Raw genomic sequence first — 19,341 nt, forward strand, 5'->3', positions numbered from 1 at the left:
CAGGACGGTTCGGCAGAGTCATCAGATGAGGACTTCCACAAGGCAGTTCATCCAGTAGGATCCAGGGCACCAAAAGGGCAAACAAACCAGCCAGAGGAGTTCGTGTAATGGCGAATGCTGTCGGACTCAGCTCCGCTTCACGTTTGTAACTGCTACAAGACTTTTTCCCGAATTTCCAGCTCGTAGAGGGCACGAGAGCAGCATGCGCCTCATCGGACGAACGGAAGGAAAAACTCTGTAGCTGGACTAGAGAGTGGCTATGCGCACGGCACAGTGGTGCGTTCAGTGACCACAAATAATCAGAAATCCCATACTCAACCAATGATCTGGGTTACACTCTCCCCCTCTAAAGTGCATGAGTCTCTGCATGCACACTTGACTTAACAGGTGTGTGAAGGAAAGTGCTCTGAGAGAATACAATTGCGAAACTCTGACAAAAAGGAACTGAGAGCCAAAATTAAAGGCTCACCTAACTCATCATAAGTTAGTTTACGAGGTTGGCGTCTCTCTCTCCCAGAACGCCGCAACTCTACTGTCTCTGGCTCTGAACTCTGCTCAGCAGTGTCGCTGCTTTCTTGATTCATTTCAACAGGTTCTGTTTGTTCAGGAATGTCAATAACAACCCAACCTGGACCTTCATCAGATGGAATGGGAGATGTGGTCACCTCATTGCTTTCTGAGTGTAACAAAGGCTCAGGTTCAGAAACATGACTGGGTGTTTCTCGTGCGTGTGACTCGTCTTGTGGCTCTGCACGGGGCAAACTAGAATGCACATCCCCAGTGGACAGCTGAGGTGTGATAACCTGCCTTTCAGTCTGGATAAAAGGACCTCTGGTTATTATTTCTGGAACCACAAAAGCTGGATACACTTCGTCCTCATCACTGTATACCTCATCTTCCTGACCATCAGGGTTATCAGAAGATTGTACTTCTCTTTCGGCTTTGTTCCTTGGTTTCTTCCCTTTAGAGGGCCCATGAGATCTGCTCCCTGCCATTTCTTCCACAGGTAAGAACCCACACGGTAGAAGGAGATCCCTGTGTAAGGTGCGTTTTGGTCCGTCTCCCAACTCGGGTTCCACAACATAGACAGGGCCATCATTGATTCGTTTAACCACAACATGTACTTTCTGTTCCCACCTGTCTGAGATTTTGTGTTTACCTCTGATACTCATGTTCCTAACCAAAACCCTGTCACCTGCACAGAGCTCGGCCACTCTAATCCTCTTGTCAAACCTAACTTTATTCCTTTCTCCGATCTTCTGGGAGTTTTTTGCAGCTAGGGTGTAGCTCTCCTCCAGACGTTGACGAAGGTTGTTCACATACTCTGAATGAGACTTATGGTTGGCATTTTCAGGTTGGATACCTAAGACTAAATCAATGGGTAGTCGGGGTTGTCTGCCAAACATCAGTTCATAAGGAGAGAAACCAGTTGTGTCGTTCCTCGTGCAGTTATACGCATGAACTAAGGGTTTAACAAAGTCCCTCCAGTGAGATTTGTCTTCCTCTTCCAACGTACCCAACATATCAAGAAGCGTCCGGTTAAACCTTTCCACCGGGTTTCCGCGAGGATGATAAGGTGTAGTGCGGATTTTGTCTGCTCCTATCAACGCACATAGCTCTTTGATTGTGTGAGATTCAAAGTCTCTACCCTGATCACTGAGTAGACGACTGGGAAACCCATAATGAACTATGAAGTTCTCCCACAGAGCTTTTGCAATGGTCCTGGACTTCTGATCTTTATTTGGCACTGCCACAGCAAACTTCGTAAAATGGTCAGTGATAACTAATATGTTCCGGGTGTCTCTGTTGTCTGGCTCAACTGACAAATAGTCCATACAGACGAGTTCAAGCGGGTAAGTTGCTATAATATTTTCAAGAGGCGCTGCCTTCTGAGGCACTGCTTTCCTCCTGACACAGCGTGGACACTGTCTGCACTTCTCTTCTACAGACTTTGTCATCATTGGCCAATAGAATCTGGAACAGGCAAGATGCAGTGCTCGTTCAAAACCAAGATGACCAACTTCATCATGCACTCCACGCAACGCTTTCCCTCTGAACTGTTCAGGTAGGACTAACTGCCATACAGTGTTGTCTCTATTTGTCCATTTCCTGTACAATACTCCATCTCTCATTTCGAGTCTTCTCCACTCCTTGAGAAGGAGCCTAACATCAGGAACTTCAAGGTTTGTTTCTCTGAAGCTGGGCTTTTGAGCTCTTTCAACGAAGGTAATGACACGTGAGACAACCGGGTCATCCCTCTGAGCTTTATACCAGTCAGAGCTTGTCATAGATGGTAATGTGTCTTCTCCAAATACATCCGCAACTGTTGAGGGATCAACAGCAAGAGACTCTACAGCCAAAGGTTGTTCTAGATTTGAACAGTGCTCGATCTTTGACACCACAAGATGGCGTTGACATAAGGCAGATACCACCTCGTGACTCATCTCGTTGCTCACCTCTAGAAGACGGTTTTTCATGTCATCAACTCTCTCCCTTTCTTTGATGAAATCCTCATCTTCAAAAGGAGGAGCTTGTGGTCGTCGGGACAGCCCGTCTGCATCGCGATTGGCATGACCGGCCCTGTACTTAACGGTGAACTGATAAGTAGACAGCGCAGCTAACCAGCGATGACCAGCAGCATCTAACTTTGCAGATGTCAGTACATACGTGAGAGGATTGTTATCCGTCACAATGGTGAAGTTAGCGCCATAAAGGTAGCTGTTAAACTTCTCACAAACTGCCCACTTCAAAGCTAGAAATTCAAGCTTGTGAGTGGGATAGTTTCTCTCACTTTTGGAAAGTCCTCTGCTTGCATAAGCCACAGCTCTCAGCTTCCCGTCCTGCTCTTGGTAGAGTGCTGCACCCAAGCCTTCACGACTGGCATCAGTGTGCACGACATATGGTAGCTCTGGGTTGGCAAAAGCAAGGACAGGTGCCGATGTCAGTCTCTCAATCAAAGTCTTAAACGCATTTTCACATTCAGGTGTCCACTCCTCTCCAAAAGGTAAGTTAATGTTTGATGGTTGTTTGAAATGTTCTCCAAGATACACTTTACCCCTCTTTTTGGGTGAGTAGTAACCAGCCGTGAGACTATTTAAAGGCTTTGCGATCTTTGAGTATCCATCAATGAATCTCCGGTAATAACCGGCAAAGCCTAGGAAACATTTTAACTCTCTCTTGTTTGTAGGACGAGGCCATGTTTTCAAAGCTGAGATCTTATCAGGATCTGTGTGAACTCCTTGGGCATCAACCACATGGCCAAGGTACTTCACCGAGGGACTAAAGAAATGACATTTTTCTGGGGACAGCTTCAACCCAAAGTCCCTCAACCGGTTCAGCACCCTCATGAGTCTCACCTCATGTTCCTCCAGGGTGTCTGAAAACACAATCAGATCATCCAAAAACACAAGTACCTCACTCAAGTTCAAATCCCCAACACACTTCTCCATCAGTCGTTGAAACGTACTTGGGGCATTTGTAACGCCCTGAGGCAGGCGATTAAACTCATAAAACCCAAGAGGACAGACAAAAGCAGTTTTAGCTTTATCTTCCTCGGCCATCTCAACCTGATAATAGCCTGATTTGAGGTCCATGACCGAGAACCACTTGGCACCACTAAGGGCCGTGAAGGTCTCCTCAATGTTTGGGAGGGCATAAGCATCCCTAATGGTCCGTGCGTTCAACTTGCGGTAATCAACGCACAACCTGATTGAACCATCCTTTTTACGCACAACTACTATTGGAGATGCGTAGGGGCTCTCTGACTCCCTAATAACCCCTGCATTAAGCAGTTCTTTGAGGTGTTGCTTGACAGCTTCTCTGTCACTTGGATGGATGGGCCTCGACCGTTCCTTAAACGGCGTGTCATCGTTCAGCCGAATGTGGTGTTTTACCACAGTGGTGTGACCATAAGACAGATCATCAACCGCAAACACTTCTGAAATAGACTTGAGCTTGGTGGTGATGCGCTCTTTCCATTCTTCAGAGATGGGTGACTCATCAAGATTAAACTTAAGCTTCTCTCCATCAAACTTGTCATGAGAAGAAGCATTTGAAACAGGCACCAGGGGTGAAATGTGCTGGGCTACACATACCTGGGCAACTGTACTTCCTGGTTGCAATACAATACTATGCCCACTCAAGTTCTGCAAGACGACTGGAACCTTACTCTTAGCTTTGTAAGGGATGTCTATCAAAGCAGTTTCAAGAAATAAACCACCAGGTAACTTGTCGTGTTCATTTGGTTCAAGGACGAAACTTACGTTAGGAGTGTTCTTTCTCAGCCTAACATCGCCCATTAAACAGCACTTGTGGTTGGCAGGGATGGTGACTGGTACTTTCCCGTGCAACCTCACTGGGTGTATATGGCAATCATCCATTTGTTTAGCCAAGTGCTGGAGAACCAGTGCTACATCTCTGGAACACAGTCTGTGAAGGAAATCTGGACCGTCACGTTCAGATAACTTATCATGGAGTCTTAACAGTGCATTGGTACCAATCAAAACTGGTATTCTGCTGTTAAAATGGCACTCAGGCACAACAAGAGCCAAAACAACCAACTCTTCCTCTTTGCCTGTAATGTTGTGAGGAAAAGTGATGTGGGTCTCAACATAACCAAGGTAGGGAACGTGCTGTCCACCTGCACCCTCAATCTCAAGCAATGCTTGAATGGGCTGAATGGGGAGATGTGCCAGCTTATCCTTGTGAAATGATTCGGAGATTGTAGTGACTTGTGAACCACTATCCATGATAGAGTTGCATTGCACACCCTCAACCAAAACAGAAGCTGAACAACGAGGACCTATCAGACCGGGTGGCAAGCGGGATTGGGAACTGAAATCTTGAACCGTTGTCTGGGTCTTTATTTTGCTCTGAACACCAATTCTTTGGTCACTTGAGGCGGGACTAATGCTGGTCTCAGCTCCTGGACGTCCCACAGCAGGAGCCGCTACAAGTTTAAAGCAAAAGGCTCAGTAACCTGTTGGGCTTGGAACCTTCCTTGCTTTTCCTTTAACTCAGCATTCTTCTGGCGGACTAGTGCCTGGTTGGGTTCATTTGGGCATCGAGCGGCAATGTGGTTATCTTCACCACATCTAAAGCAGAACCATGCTTTTGGCATAGAGGGAACCTTAACTGGTCTCCTGGCACTGCTATTTCTTGCCGCAAGGAAGTCTTTTCCACTATTATTCTCTTTAGGACATTTTTGGTTCTGAGTGAGCTCTCTGAGTTGTTTAGACAACTCATCTATTTTGCTTTCAAGTTTAACAGTTTCTTCTTGCCTCTGTTTTAACGCTGCACTAAGCTCACTGTCAAAAGGAGAATTCTTGGACCTTTGACTCAGTTTCTCTACCTGCTTTGAAAGCTCATCCATTCTCCTCTCAAGCTTAGATGCTTCGCTCTGCTTTGCAGTCTGTGTTGGAACGGGCTCATCATCATAGGAGGGTACATCAAAAATGGAGTGGGCATGTACAGCTGCTTTTGTAGCACCCAGATGTTTTTTCATCCTGTCTAGCTTTGCAGATCTACGACCTTCCTCGGTCCTCAACATAAGGAGTAGATCTGGGAATGTTGGTGGACTGTTCTTTTTGTTTTCTAGTTGGAGAGCTATAATGAGACTCTGGTCCCAGCAGCCTCTAATAAACTGTCTGAGTAGGTGTTCGCTCAAAGTTTCGACAGAGACTCCCCCTCTAGAAATAGCTCGAGTAAGGAGGCTATGGAGTCTGTTCAAATATGCTGAGGGCTTTTCTCCGCTATTCTGGTTGGAGCTGAGAAAGGTTGCAAATAACTCTTCTCCGTCCTCTACAACACTGAAAGCGGAATCGAGCTGCCTAACATAAGCCCTGGGTGGTGAACTCACACCAAGCAACTTAACAACATCGGCTGCTGGACTTAGCAAACTTTCAAGTATTTTCCTAACCTTTTGCACATCACTAAGAGAGCAATCACTGACAAGAAGGTCCACTTGTGTGCGCCATGTTTCATAGTCTACCTCACCATTGGGCCTAGGAGCACGGCCAGAAAAGGTGCGCAGTCTGGTTTGTGTAGACCACGGGGCTGTTGAGTCATTTCTGATAACGTGCTCAACGACAACTTTTTGAATCTGAGGTGGGTTAAGGAGACTGCGGTCGATATTAACAGGGTTCACCACAGCACTATCAGGTGCATTGTGGGTCTGTGTGTAGTGATTAGGTTCATCATGATCACTAGCTACAATGTCATGGAGGGATGTGTCACCATCCTGAGCTGTGTGTGGCTGTGTGTCAGGAATCTCAGAGTTATGTCGAACTTCTTTGACCTCACTCTGAATAACACTCAAGAAACCTGCTTTACCACTATCTCCAACAGCCTTCAGTTCTTCTAAATATCTACGAGCTAACTCCTTGCCTACCTCTTCCTGAGCAACATCTCGAATGGTTTTGACAGACCAACCGATAGCAGGATCCTTGGGGCTCGGCAAGTCGCCTAAGATCTGGGGGTTGATCTTGGAAATGGCTTGATCGGACAAATATTCTATCAGGACTCTACCCTCTGGCTGGTTTGATTCATCTGGAATTCGAACTATCCGAGAAACTTTACCATTTACTGAAAAAACACTAGCAATGTCATCATCTGTGTAAATCCCTTCAACGCCAGTCACAAAAAGTGAGCACTGGCCATCTACATCAAAACGTCTGCAAAGATCCATGTCCAACACAATAGGGTCAAGGAAAAGAGGTAGGTGTTGTGAGCTGGAAAGTCAAGGTGCTACTTTTCACCAACCTCCTGGCTGGCTCGCCACTTGTAACGCAATCTGTACTTACGCCAAACCTTTAATGCGTGGAAATCAGGACTGTTGACCTTGGGCAGTTCACTAGGTGTCGGTGTCATCAATTTCACCCCGATGTTTAACCCAGAATCAGTTTCTCTAAAAATAGGTTACAAGAAATCAAATGTATCCCAAATATCTATATCCTGTCAGAAGCTAGTTTCGTAAAGGAGATTGGTAGTAGCTGCTCCACCACAGGAACAATAAGGCTTCCAGCACACAATGGACACCACACTTACTTAACATAAACACATTTATTAGACACAATTTTAAATAATAAACCCCTTTTTTTTGTAGTGTCTTTCCACTCAGTGTCATAAGAAAAATAAAATAAATAAATAAAAACAAATATGTATCCTTTAAGGTCCTTTGGCCAAAAGAAAATCACCTGAGCTCAGGGAAAAATAAAGCGCATCGTTGGGGCCCTTTGAATTGTTCCTACCGCTCTGTTGGAACGGTGTAGCATCCAATAATAGCATCCAGCAAGCAGCAACGACCATCTATTTGCCAGGACGGTTCGGCAGAGTCATCAGATGAGGACTTCCACAAGGCAGTTCATCCAGTAGGATCCAGGGCACCAAAAGGGCAAACAAACCAGCCAGAGGAGTTCGTGTAATGGCGAATGCTGTCGGACTCAGCTCCGCTTCACGTTTGTAACTGCTACAAGACTTTTTCCCGAATTTCCAGCTCGTAGAGGGCACGAGAGCAGCATGCGCCTCATCGGACGAACGGAAGGAAAAACTCTGTAGCTGGACTAGAGAGTGGCTATGCGCACGGCACAGTGGTGCGTTCAGTGACCACAAATAATCAGAAATCCCATACTCAACCAATGATCTGGGTTACATTGTCATTGATTTTTTTAAGTCCAGTTCTTTTGAAATTTGGCGTACCTCAGCTTTTTCTCACTATTTTGCTTCTTTAAGAATGGCTTCTTGACAGTTAGCCTTCCACCTCGACCATTTCTGATGAGGCTTTGGCTGATAATAGGTGGATCAACTGAAGGGCCAGATGCATCTCTCATGTTCTATGTCAGGTCTTTGCTGGATTTTTTCACAGTTTCTTAAGGACATGACTTTAAGATGGCGCTTCTTTTGTCCTCCACTTGCTCAATTTCCTTCAATTTTTAAAAGAGTTGATGCACACAGTGCTAAGTTATGCTAAGCTTTTGGCAAAGCTAACTTTGGGAATCACCTTGTTAGTATGAAAATACAATTTTATGCCTCTCAATTTGTGTTATGTTTGCCCTTTTTTGTAAATTCAGCTAATGAAATGCAAACAAATGATGGTGTTTTGCAACAAGCTGCCAGTAACAGTTCCTAAAGATATTTTTCTTTCTTTTTGCTAAATTAACTATTAGGCGTAGACACCACACTGGTTCATCCCTTTAGTTAGGTTATTTTTCCTTTAAAAGCAATAAGCATTTCACTGCATATCGTACTGTGTTTGACTGTGTATGTGACAAATAAAATTAAAACAAAACAACAGCAGCAACAAATTACTCTGTAAAGGGTTGGGGGTTTGGGTCTGAAAATGAGTGAAAAAGTTGCCAATGTGCAGAGAAAAACCTAAAAGGATCTTCTGAAAGTCTGTAGAACTTTTGCTTAAGACAACTTTAAGAATTACAAGAAAGTGTGGCTGGAAAAGAAATAAGGGGGACCTCGCAACTTTTGCACAGCACAGTACTGGAAGTCAAAGTGTAGTTTACAGCTTTGCTGCAATGCTTTATCAAAGAATCACAAATTCCATCCAACAAACAACATTTTCTTTCCACACTATTCGCTTCTTGACTTTTATTGCTCCTTTTTGCCACCTGTGAAAAAGCAACACTCCAGTGGAGGGTTATATCCTTTTGCGTCTCTCATTCTGAGTCTGTCTGTTGAGGTGACTCACTGCATTATGATAAACATGGTCATAAACTGTAGAATGAACAGAGCATTGTACTAATGAAAGTACCAGTCTTTGCAGTAATGCTGTTACTTTCTGCTCCTCCCTTATTCACAAGGCATCACTATAGCAGGCAGCTCTGTATTTGTTTTTGTTTTTTGCTTTCCCTGATGTACTCCCAATGGGATTTGAATTTCCTCTTGGGATCCAGGGATCTTTTACTTGTTAGGGCAATGTATAAATGGCTACACTATGTCTTTGCAGTAATACTGTGACCAAAATGTGCATTGAATTTCTCAAGTACAGCTATACAAACTAAGACAGTATCATTTATGCCATCCTTCCTCCTCTTTTCACAGTCAACAAGCACAAGCCATGGATAGAAGCCTCTTATCATGGAGTGATCACAGAGAACATGGACACAGTGCTGCTGGACCCTCCGCTGGTAGCTCTAGACAAGGATGCCCCGGTGCCATATGCTGGTAGGAAATGCAAATGCAAAATAACAAACACATTAATATCTGTTGTACAGCAAAGTACACACATTTTAATAGAATACAGCATGTTTATATACGCACATAGTACACAGAGTGTTTCTCACACACACACACACACACAAATAGAGAAGACTTTGACGAGGACGCTTCAGTGCTGTGTGCAGGCAACTGTGGCAACTTCACACCCCAAGACAAAAACAGATGATCCACCAGTTCTCCGTACTCACTGTTTGTCATGGAGACTGAATTCCATTTATCACAGTTAGCAGTGTAAAACAAATGGCTTTCTTTTTAAAGAGAACAATTTTTTTCTTGCCGTTGTGCAGAATTACTTTACATGGCCCCAAAAAATTAAAAAAAAAAAATAAAGAGTTTCCCTTCTTTCTAACTCAACAGAAAACTTCTGGCCAGGATTGAGGAATTTAAATTCACAAACGCTTAGACCAAGGTATTCAAGCTTACGAAAATAGGTTTATTTTATTCTCTCACAGCCTCTTCGGTCTTCCTGTCAGGGATCTTTTCGTGGCTTCTGCTGAGGCAATTTTTTTCCCATAAGCTGAAATGCCCCATTAACCTCAACAAAAGGTTGCTCTTAAATATTGAAACATATGAATATATCTCTCCTCAGCGTTTCATGATGACAATATTTATTTCAGAAGCAAAACAATGCTCTGTCATTTTCACTAGAACACTCACCTAGAATTTAAGCGGGGTTTACTTCACTGAATTAGCATTGTAGTAAACAGCATCTCAGCTCCAGTTTTATTTAAATTAAATTATAGCTATTTGTATTCCGCTATCATACATTTGCTTTAATCCCAGCCACTGCAGTATTTAATATTAATTAGTTTATTATATATTTACAAAGATTTTAATACCCTTAAGGTGTCTAGCATGTGCCCTTTAGCAATAACTGATTGCAGCATCTGCATTCACTTGAAAGTCTGGTTACTGAGTACTCACTGTAAGTTTTTACAAGGAAAAAAAAGTTCTCTGTGTTGTAGTGCAGTACAAATCTCCCGGGTAGCGTGAAAAACAACTAAGGAACAACCTTTGTTCAGTTTAACGTTTTATTGCGCTCGTGTTTGAAGTTCGAGCTGCCACACAAACCACAGTCTTTAACATAGACGTGGATGCTCTGGGTGTAGCACTCACATGTGACACATTTAATAATGGTGGTGCAACATCATCATGAACCTCATCTCCAGATCGTAGTTTCTCGAGCTGATTATATCGCCTAACAAGAGCTAAAATCAGGCAGGCGTTACACAGGTACAGCAGTGCTGACAGTGACAGGAAGAAAAGGGACAGAGAGCGCTGTTATAATTAGACAAAGTATTCTGAGACTCAAAGGCAAACGAAGAGGCTTTTGGCAGCTAACGCTTAACAGCTCATTATGGCGAAATGGCTGCTATTAATCCCAGAGCTGACAACCATGGAAAACTGATACTCAGCTACTTTTCTTCTTCTGTTCTCTTTTTTTTGTGTGTGTTTGTGCCAAAGCAATCTTTTCTGTTGCTTTCGGTGTTTCTCGTGAGCTGTTCTGTAAATAATCGGTAAATACAGCTGACTGTAAAGAGTGTGAAATAGCTGAAATTCATTTTCAACAGCTTTTTATACTTAACAACGTTGTACATGTTGTGTAGTACTCTATGGTGTAACCCAAATGTTGTAGAATCTGCATTGCAAATGTACTGTATAGAGATTTAACGATCCCCTTGTGGGGGAAAGGAAGACTTAGTTTCACCTCAGAAGAAAACTCAGAATATATTTAGCAACAATAGCAACTACAGTCATATTTTATTCATTACAAGTGAAGACACTGAAGAAACCGCTTCCAGACATTGTTTCTGTCCACCAAAGCAGCCTTACAGTATTTTACAGCACATAACGTTCCCTGGTAACCAAATCCATGATGTGGTAAAGGTTTAATGACACCGTGACAAGTAGGCAAACAAAAGAGGAAATTAATTGTAATTGTTTTTCTCCATGATTAACATGTGGTTTGTTTACTTGAGAAGGTCAAGCTTTGTGAAATATTGCCCCAGAGGAAAACGCAGAGCTGTACACTGGCTGCTGACTGGTGATATTTCTCTCCCTGAATGTTTTTCATTGCATACGGTCTAATGAATGAAACCCATACAATAGCTACCAAGGAGACTGAAAAAATGGCCATGAAAGAGCAGCTCTGTCCCAATTTATCTCCCCTGGCAATTGCTACAGCTCACCCTGGGTTTTGCACACAATGCCCTCCTTTGGAGTTGAACTATTCTCTCAAATCTTTATCTCGATCTAGACCTTCATTTGTATCTTTCTCTCCACCCGGCGCCACATTCTTTCTCTCTCAATCCAGCTATCCTTCTTCCACTTCACTGTGTCGACGCTTTGCTCCTAGCAAGCCCATATACAGCCAGTCACTTGCGCATTATATACACTCTCATCAATCCTGGTTTCGTTTTACTGCTGAAAGGAGAGGGATATCCTTCTGGCTCCACATCATTTGCAATGTGGAAACACAAATGAAGATTGCTAGGTACTTTTCTTCTGTAATTCTTTATTTTTAATCATGCTGACTGTCTCACCTTCGCTTCTTACCCCATCTCACATGTTTAAACATCTGATTTTTTCTCTTTACCATTTCGTCTTTGGCTCTGTCCTGCCTTCGTCTGCAGCGCCACATTTCACTTTGATGTAAACTACCCACAGTGGGCCTAACTTGAACATTATACGCTGAGACAGGCATCCTGGAGATAAATTTGTTATTACTATGTGGCTTGATGGCATCCTGTACCCCCCCCCCCCCCCCCCCACCCCGCTCCACCACCTACACGTCCCTTGAGCAAAGGTGTGTGGGTCGAGGAGTATGTGCTGATAGAGCGTTCTCAATCAAATTAGCATGAGGAATGGTGACAGTGGACTCTGGGGTGCAGCAAGCCAAGCAGACAGTTTCATTTGCCTACTCTTTATCTCAAGGCCACAGTCAACAGACACAGATTCTTACCATTCATCATGGCACCAGAATAATCTACTATGGTACATTGTTTCCACTGCAGGACACACACGGGGTAAAGGAGCACGAATTGTTTGAGAATGGGAGGCAAAGTGTGAATAGTCAGATGACAGAAAACAGAGAAGCCAGATGGACAATGACAGTGAGAGCAGGCTATCACAAGCAAACTATTTGTGCCAAAAAACATGTTTGATCATTCCCATTGGCTGCATTTGGACACTCATGGTTATTATTGGCAATTGTCACTTTAAGTTTACTGTGGTTGGTTTGTTTGTTTTTTTAAATATTGAATCAAATCATCATCTGTTTATTTCTCCTAATGAACTGTTTGTGTTTCATTTTCTGAGGCCAGTCTCTCTGACCGTTAAGTATCTTAAAAATATATCTGCATATCAGAATCAGAATCAGAATCAGAATACTTTATTGATCCCTGGGGGAAATTATTTTTTGTTACAGTGCTCCATTTTAAACCAACATTAAGACAAGACAGACAATACGCTAACTAAGAATAGTACAATATATACATATATATACATACATACATACATAAGTCACTTATAAATAAATATTTGGAAAAGAAACGTGTAGTTGTAGCAGCAAACAGTGTGTTAAGTGGATGCGTTGTACAGGGAGATGGCCACAGGCAGGAATGATTTCCTGTGTCGTTCAGTGGTGCTTTTCGGTAATCTCAGTCTCTCACTGAACGAGCTCCTGTGACTGACCAACATGTCATGGAGTGGGTGGGAGGTGTTATCCAACATTGTCTTTATCTTGGACAGCATCCGCCTCTCCGACACCACCTTGAGTGAGTCCAGCTCCATCCCCACAACATTGCTGGCCTTACGGATCAGTTTATTAAGTCTGTTGGCATCTGCGACCCTCAGCCTGCTCCCCCAGCATGCAACAGCATAGAGGATCGCACTGGCCACCACAGACTCATAGAAAATCCTCAGCATTTTCTGGCAGATGTTGAAGGACCTCAGTCGCCTCAAAAAATAGAGACGACTCTGGCCCTTCCTGTAAAGTGCTGTGGTGTTTTTAGCCCAGTCCAGTTTATTGTCAATGTGTACTCCAAGGTATTTATAGTCCTCCACAATGTCAACACTGACAGAGAGGTTGATTTTGGTTTCATCTGTTCAAAGAATGTTTTTCCAGAACTGTGTTGGCTTTTTAGCAAAGTTCAATCTAGCTTTTCTATTCTTGAGGTTTTTGTGTGGCTTCTGCCTTGCAGAAAACTCCCTGTAGTTTCTCTTTATGGTACACTTGGATATTGATAGACCTAGCTCCTGGAGAGTGTTGTTAACTTGGTTGGCTGTTCTGGTTTCTCTTAAACCATGGAAATCATTCTGCGATGATCCACCACCGTTGTCTTCCATTTGCATTGCTGAATTCACCAGTGCTTTCTTTCTTTCTTTCTTTCTTTCTTTCTTTCTTTCTTTCTTTCTTTCTTTCTTTCTTTCTTTCTTTCTCAGGATGCACCAAACTGTAGATTTTGTCACTCCTAATATTGTAGCACTTTCTCTGTTTTCTTTCTGTTTTTGCAGCTTAAGGGTGGCTTGTTTCTGTCATGGCTGTGTGCGGGCAGGCAGGAAAAAGGACCCAAAATGCAGACTCGTGGAGGTGGAGTTTAAACTCAAAGTCCACTGCTTTATTGTAGGCATAAATCAGGAAACGGAACAGAACGATGAGGGCATGAAACTGAACTACACAGGCCAGAATGAGGGTACGACGTGACGACGAGCAGGAGCAGACACAGACATTAAATACAAGAGGAAAGTAGGGCAAAGGGAAAACACCTGGAAGACACAGCTGACATCGATCAGCAGACAGGACAGGGAGAACACAACAGGTGAAAAAACAAATCTTGTTGTCCATGTTCCCTTTCATACATGATTCTTACTCAGGCGTGTGAGTGTATACATTTTTTTGTAATTTTAAGAAAAGTCCGTTTGTGAAGATTCAGCCCCCCTGTTCCCCCCTCAGTCTGTCTGTGTAAGTTCAGTTTCAGCTATTTATTGCTGTGTGAGCCATGGACGGTCCCCTTTAACCTCATTAATACTTTCCTTTGTACAGCAAAAATAATACCAGGATAATAACAGCCTATTGATGTGCTGCCTAATTGTATCACTGTTTGCAATACTTATCATCTGTTCCAAAACAACAGGAAAAGACTCTATTTCAAGCCAAGACAATTCTTGATCAGTTTGCCAAATCCAAAACTACATAAACCAAGTACCTGAAAGTAAGGCTGCACCTTGGTGACTAAAGCAGAGATGACAATTAAAAAGTGGAGCCCAACGAAGCACAAGCTAAGTGAAAATTTAAAGGTGGCGAGAAAAACAGAAATTGGAACAAGGAGGGAGAGAGGCAGGAAATGTTGGAGGGGAAAAAATGTGAGGTAAGAGAAGGAGATGAAAGACAGAAACAAAGATCCATCCAAGATGAGGATGTGAAGTATATGTGTGTGCGTGCGAAAATGAGACTGAGAGAATAGAAAGAGACGATGTGATGGATCATCAAAGGATAAGAGAGGATATTGAAGGCAAAGTCTGATCAAACCTGCAGGTGTCTGTTTCTCTAAGGACGAGAGGAACATATCACTTTGTCTGCCTCTCTCTCTCTCCCGTTCTCCCTCTTCCTTCTGTCTGTCCTCTTTGCCTTTGTGCGATGGTTAAATTTCTGCAGTGGGCGCTTAGTTGTGAGGTAACACCGAGGCAGGTCTGAAACATGAAACAGGACATCAAAGATTCTGCATTCTCTTCAGCTTTGACACCTACAAACCGGATTTCACTCTGCTGCAACCGCCATTAGCACACAGCATTATAAAAACTCATTTAATTCTGTCAGCACCGTGTCTGTTAGCTCCCTGCATAAGTAATCACAGAGCACACAAAGCCAAACTCACTAGCTGAGTTATTATGAAGTGAGTATTAATAAGTTAAAATTGTTGCTTATAGAAAGAAACCCACTGGGAATGTCACCTGTTATCTTGCATGTTTTTAATTGAAAATGTTTTAATTATCTAAACACAATAAGATATGCATGAGATAAGATGAGTAGTTATGCTTATCAGTCAAAATTTAACACTTTCACTGGAGCATAATGGAGCATTAGTGGTACAACTCCATAAAGTTTGTGTACTTTGTCGACACATAAACAAATCCACAGTGGAGGTGGAACTGTAGTATAGCTGTGCTACTTAATTTATGTCTTATAGGCTTAATTTGGCCAAAGAGCCATAAGTTGGCCCATCCAGCTGGTCTGCAGAGCATAATGTCTAATAAACACTAAACAAAACTGATTGAATGGCTTCCAGCTTTTTTTAATCATCTGTGAAGGCTTTTACATTTATTAAAATATGATACAGGCTCTGCAGTACAGGGTGGCACAGCGAAGCAGAGGCTACTGTTACCTCACAGAAAGAAAATCCCAGGTTTGGGTTTGCTGGTTTCTCTGTGTGGAGTTTGCATGTTTTATCCCTCTGCCTGTGTCGATTCTCTGGGTACTCTGGTTTCCTTCCACAGTGTTAGGTAAACTGGTTATTCTGAATTGGCTGCAAGTGTGAATGCTTGATTTTGGTGTGTTAGCCCTGTTCAGAGACTTTGAGCATGAACAATCACCAGTAAATCCAATAAAGACATCCAAAGTTGTTGCTTTTAAGAAAATAGATGGATGGTTGGTTTCAGCAACTGAATGTACTAAAATATATGATTTGTTAGGCTTACTATCAAGGGATTCACTTATTGCACTTAATAGCTGATTTTAAAATATTTAAATATAAAACAATGAGTTATGGCTTTTATTAATTTTAACAGTAAATATTATTGAGTTTTTAAGGCATCCAATACTGTATTGATAGTTGGGGATTTTTAAATAGCACTAGCATTGCCGCCTGGCCTGCAGGTGATGTGTGGGTTTTTGTTCTCGTGTTTACAGGTGGTCATTTATTTTCAACTTGTAGCGTTTCATTGTCAGTGACCATAAAGGATGAAACTAACTCTTTCCTCTTTATGTCCCACCTGTGTTTAACTGTACTGCCCATTCTTGCGCTTGGTTATAAGACCTTTGGTTCCTGCCTACAGAATTTAAAGCTCAGCAGATGTAGTCTGTTTATGGTATGAGGCTGATTTCATCCTTGGTTTGTTTCAAGGAAAATGCAGCGTGTGTATCATAAACTCAAATCATCTTAAATGAGTAAATCATCTTAAATGCCCTGTTTCTGAAAAGATGCACTTATGATCTGGTACTACCCTTTTATCGGAAAACACTGACAAACAGTGAAAGAGTCCATTTATATCATGGGAAGTGCTATGTCTCTTCACTGTTGAAGGAAGCTAATTGGATCCATATAAGATGGTCATAGTAATTACACATCCAGTAATGCTCCACTGGAGCTCTGTCGTCAATGCATTGTCAAATTGCTCACGGCGTCAAGCAACCTCTTAGCCTCTGATTGATTTTACAAAGGACTCAGACCCTTCTATTATCACCCTATTACCCAATTTTTTTCTATTTTACACTGGATCTGTCTCTCAATTCTTGACACTATGCGATGATTTTCAATTTCCCGATTACTCTCCATTTCTTTTAGTGTGTGTGCGGCTGCCAAACTTGTAATGAGCTGAGGTTTTGAGTGTGTTTTTGTGTGTGCTTGTGTATATCTATGGGATGTGCTGCACCTGTGACAGCTTTTTTTAAATGTAGAATTGTTTCATTCATTCATTAAAGGGACAAATGTTGCTGCTTTTATATTCATGCCTTGAGGGGTCAGATAATTACCTGTAAAATAGACTGTACCATAAAAAACAGAAGAATTCATCAATGCACTGATTATCAGTCTGTGCTGAGCTGACTGCAACGTGTGTCTTAGCAATAGGAGACTGAAGGGCTTTCTATCTGGTATTCTGGTTATATGCTTATATAAAGGCAAGGTTGCTGAGTGCCCACATCAGCTTGCAGTTAAATCACCGTCTTGCAGCAACTACGTAACTATTTATTTAAAGTCAATGAGATTCTGGCTGGACTCTGAATGTAAGTAGTTTAGTGTGTGCAGACTGATTGTAGACTGAACCCATCGTATTGCCATTTTATCACCATTGTGGCAGACCTATTCCACGTCTTCAAAGCAACCATTTCAAAGTTTTGCAAAATTGCAAGTTCATTGCACACAGTCATTTTGGTTGTTCTACAGTCTCCAACAACTGCAGCTGTAGCATAAGTTTGTAGGATTATAAGATGTGTAAAAAAAAAAGTCATAAAAAACATTGATTACATATACCTGTAGGTAATATAGTGTGGAAACAAACTCTTTAGATTGAAGGTTTTCACTCCACATTAGCTAAGACAGTGGTACATTTGACAAATACAGTGGTTTTACGTGACACTAAAAGTCTTTCCTCCTGTACTTTTGGCAGTAAAAACACATATTATGAACAAGATTCAGCATTATTGTTTTAGATCTTTGGCTCTTCCTCATGCTTTAGGGTGAATGACTGGATAACTTTATGCTGGAGCCTAAGAGCAAGCCTACTTATTTATTTATTTATTTATTATTTTGTATCTTCCGCTGTACAGGGCCTGTAAGTTAAATGTTGAATTTTTGCCTGAAAATCCACATTTAGTTTCAGTATTTCAACCTCATATCATAGCCATCAGATATTTAAATATATTGATATCAAAGGCCGCTTTAAAAGGGTCATTTGGTGTGAAATTACAAATTCACTTAATAATTAAACTTCTCATAATCTTGAGTGATAAATCTTCTACAAGTATCCAAGTAAACCACACATGTCATTGGTAACACTGTAGCTGCTAATGAGCCGGGCTTAGAAAACTCTCCCTACTCACTAATAACCTATATCAAATTAATTTACGTATTGAATACTACGAACACAGCTCCACAAACTTACCCTGGTATTACTAGTCGAAGTATTGATGAAGGGGAAAAAGAGGAGAGACTTTTTCTTTAAATAATTTTGAATCTGTGAGGGGATGAGGATGTGTTGCTCACCGTTTTGTTTCCTAATGTTTTCTTGCCACCTTTTCAACACTTGAATATGCCTTCCTGGTACCATCTACAGTGAAGGGAAGCTCGTGAACGCTTGTTTACTGGCAGTATCTGTGTTTTTCATTGAGCCAGCAATGTGTGGAGGAGGAAGGCAGTGTTGAGATGTGCTGCCTCTCTTGTCAAAATGACAGCTGAAAAATCTGCTCTTCAAGCATGGAGCACTGACCCATGGTCCTGGTGTGAGCTGAAATTGCTTAATGAAATGGGCAGTGAATAGCAGCTGAAACTAATCCAGTAATTCTTTGTGTTCCCTGGCTCTGGCCCCTGCTCTCTCTCTTTCTGACAGTGGTTTGACAGGGCTTCAGAAACCTGACAGGCCAATTAGAGAGCAATTTGCATATCTTCCTCACTCCATTTGCCTTGTTCATGCGACCATAAAATAGGATAATCTGGCTTTTAGACCTGTGTACAATATCAGAATTAGTCAGACTAACTTTATCCTCCATCATCCATGACCCCTACACCCTCCTAACGCCATCCCACCTCTCTTTTGTTGTAAACCACTTAAACCTCTGTTGTTCTGTCACCTGTTCTTGCAATAATCTGGATAATGACCAAGATAAATATGAGACGGAAGGAATGAAATAATGAGAAAACAAATTGCCATTTGTTGACTCGCTTTAACTGGAGATGTTGATGTTGTTGCCTATTTTTTAAAGAAATCCTTCTGTTACAGTTTATATTTGTATGTACTGTTACAAGACCAACCACCACCTGCATATAAACACTCTCTTAAGGAACTGGTAGGCTGTGGTTATGGTCAGAATGAGTCAACACTTACTTGATTCCCTAAAACTTAACTCTATGATTAAAAATTATGATAATAAATCAAGTGTAAATCTACTGAATTAGAAATATTTGAATGTACTTCTACTTAGAGTCTGACTCATTTGTTGGTGGTCTGACATTATTGCCAAAGTTTAACAATTTGCCAGTTACCGTTTTTGCAATAGTAATCCCTTACTTTATTTGTTACCTGAAAAAAGTAATTGGATTACAGTAACGCGTTACTGCCCATCTCTGACTATCAGTATCAGTCTTAAAAGTCAGTTAGACTCCACTTCTGTATTTGACGCTG

General features: G+C 42.0%; 1 protein-coding gene across 1 annotated transcript in view; it reads left to right on the plus strand.

Moving 5' to 3' along the window:
• Nucleotides 1–19,341, plus strand: part of clstn2a (calsyntenin 2a) — a 162,300-nt gene that overhangs the window by 80,400 nt on the left and 62,559 nt on the right. The window contains exon 2 of the mRNA XM_004542435.4: nt 9,049–9,171. Within this exon, the coding sequence (XP_004542492.1) occupies nt 9,049–9,171 (123 nt within the window). The remainder of the gene's footprint in view (nt 1–9,048; nt 9,172–19,341) is intronic.

The sequence above is a fragment of the Maylandia zebra genome, linkage group LG18 (genome assembly GCF_041146795.1).
Source record: "Maylandia zebra isolate NMK-2024a linkage group LG18, Mzebra_GT3a, whole genome shotgun sequence".
Classification (NCBI taxonomy): domain Eukaryota; kingdom Metazoa; phylum Chordata; class Actinopteri; order Cichliformes; family Cichlidae; genus Maylandia; species Maylandia zebra.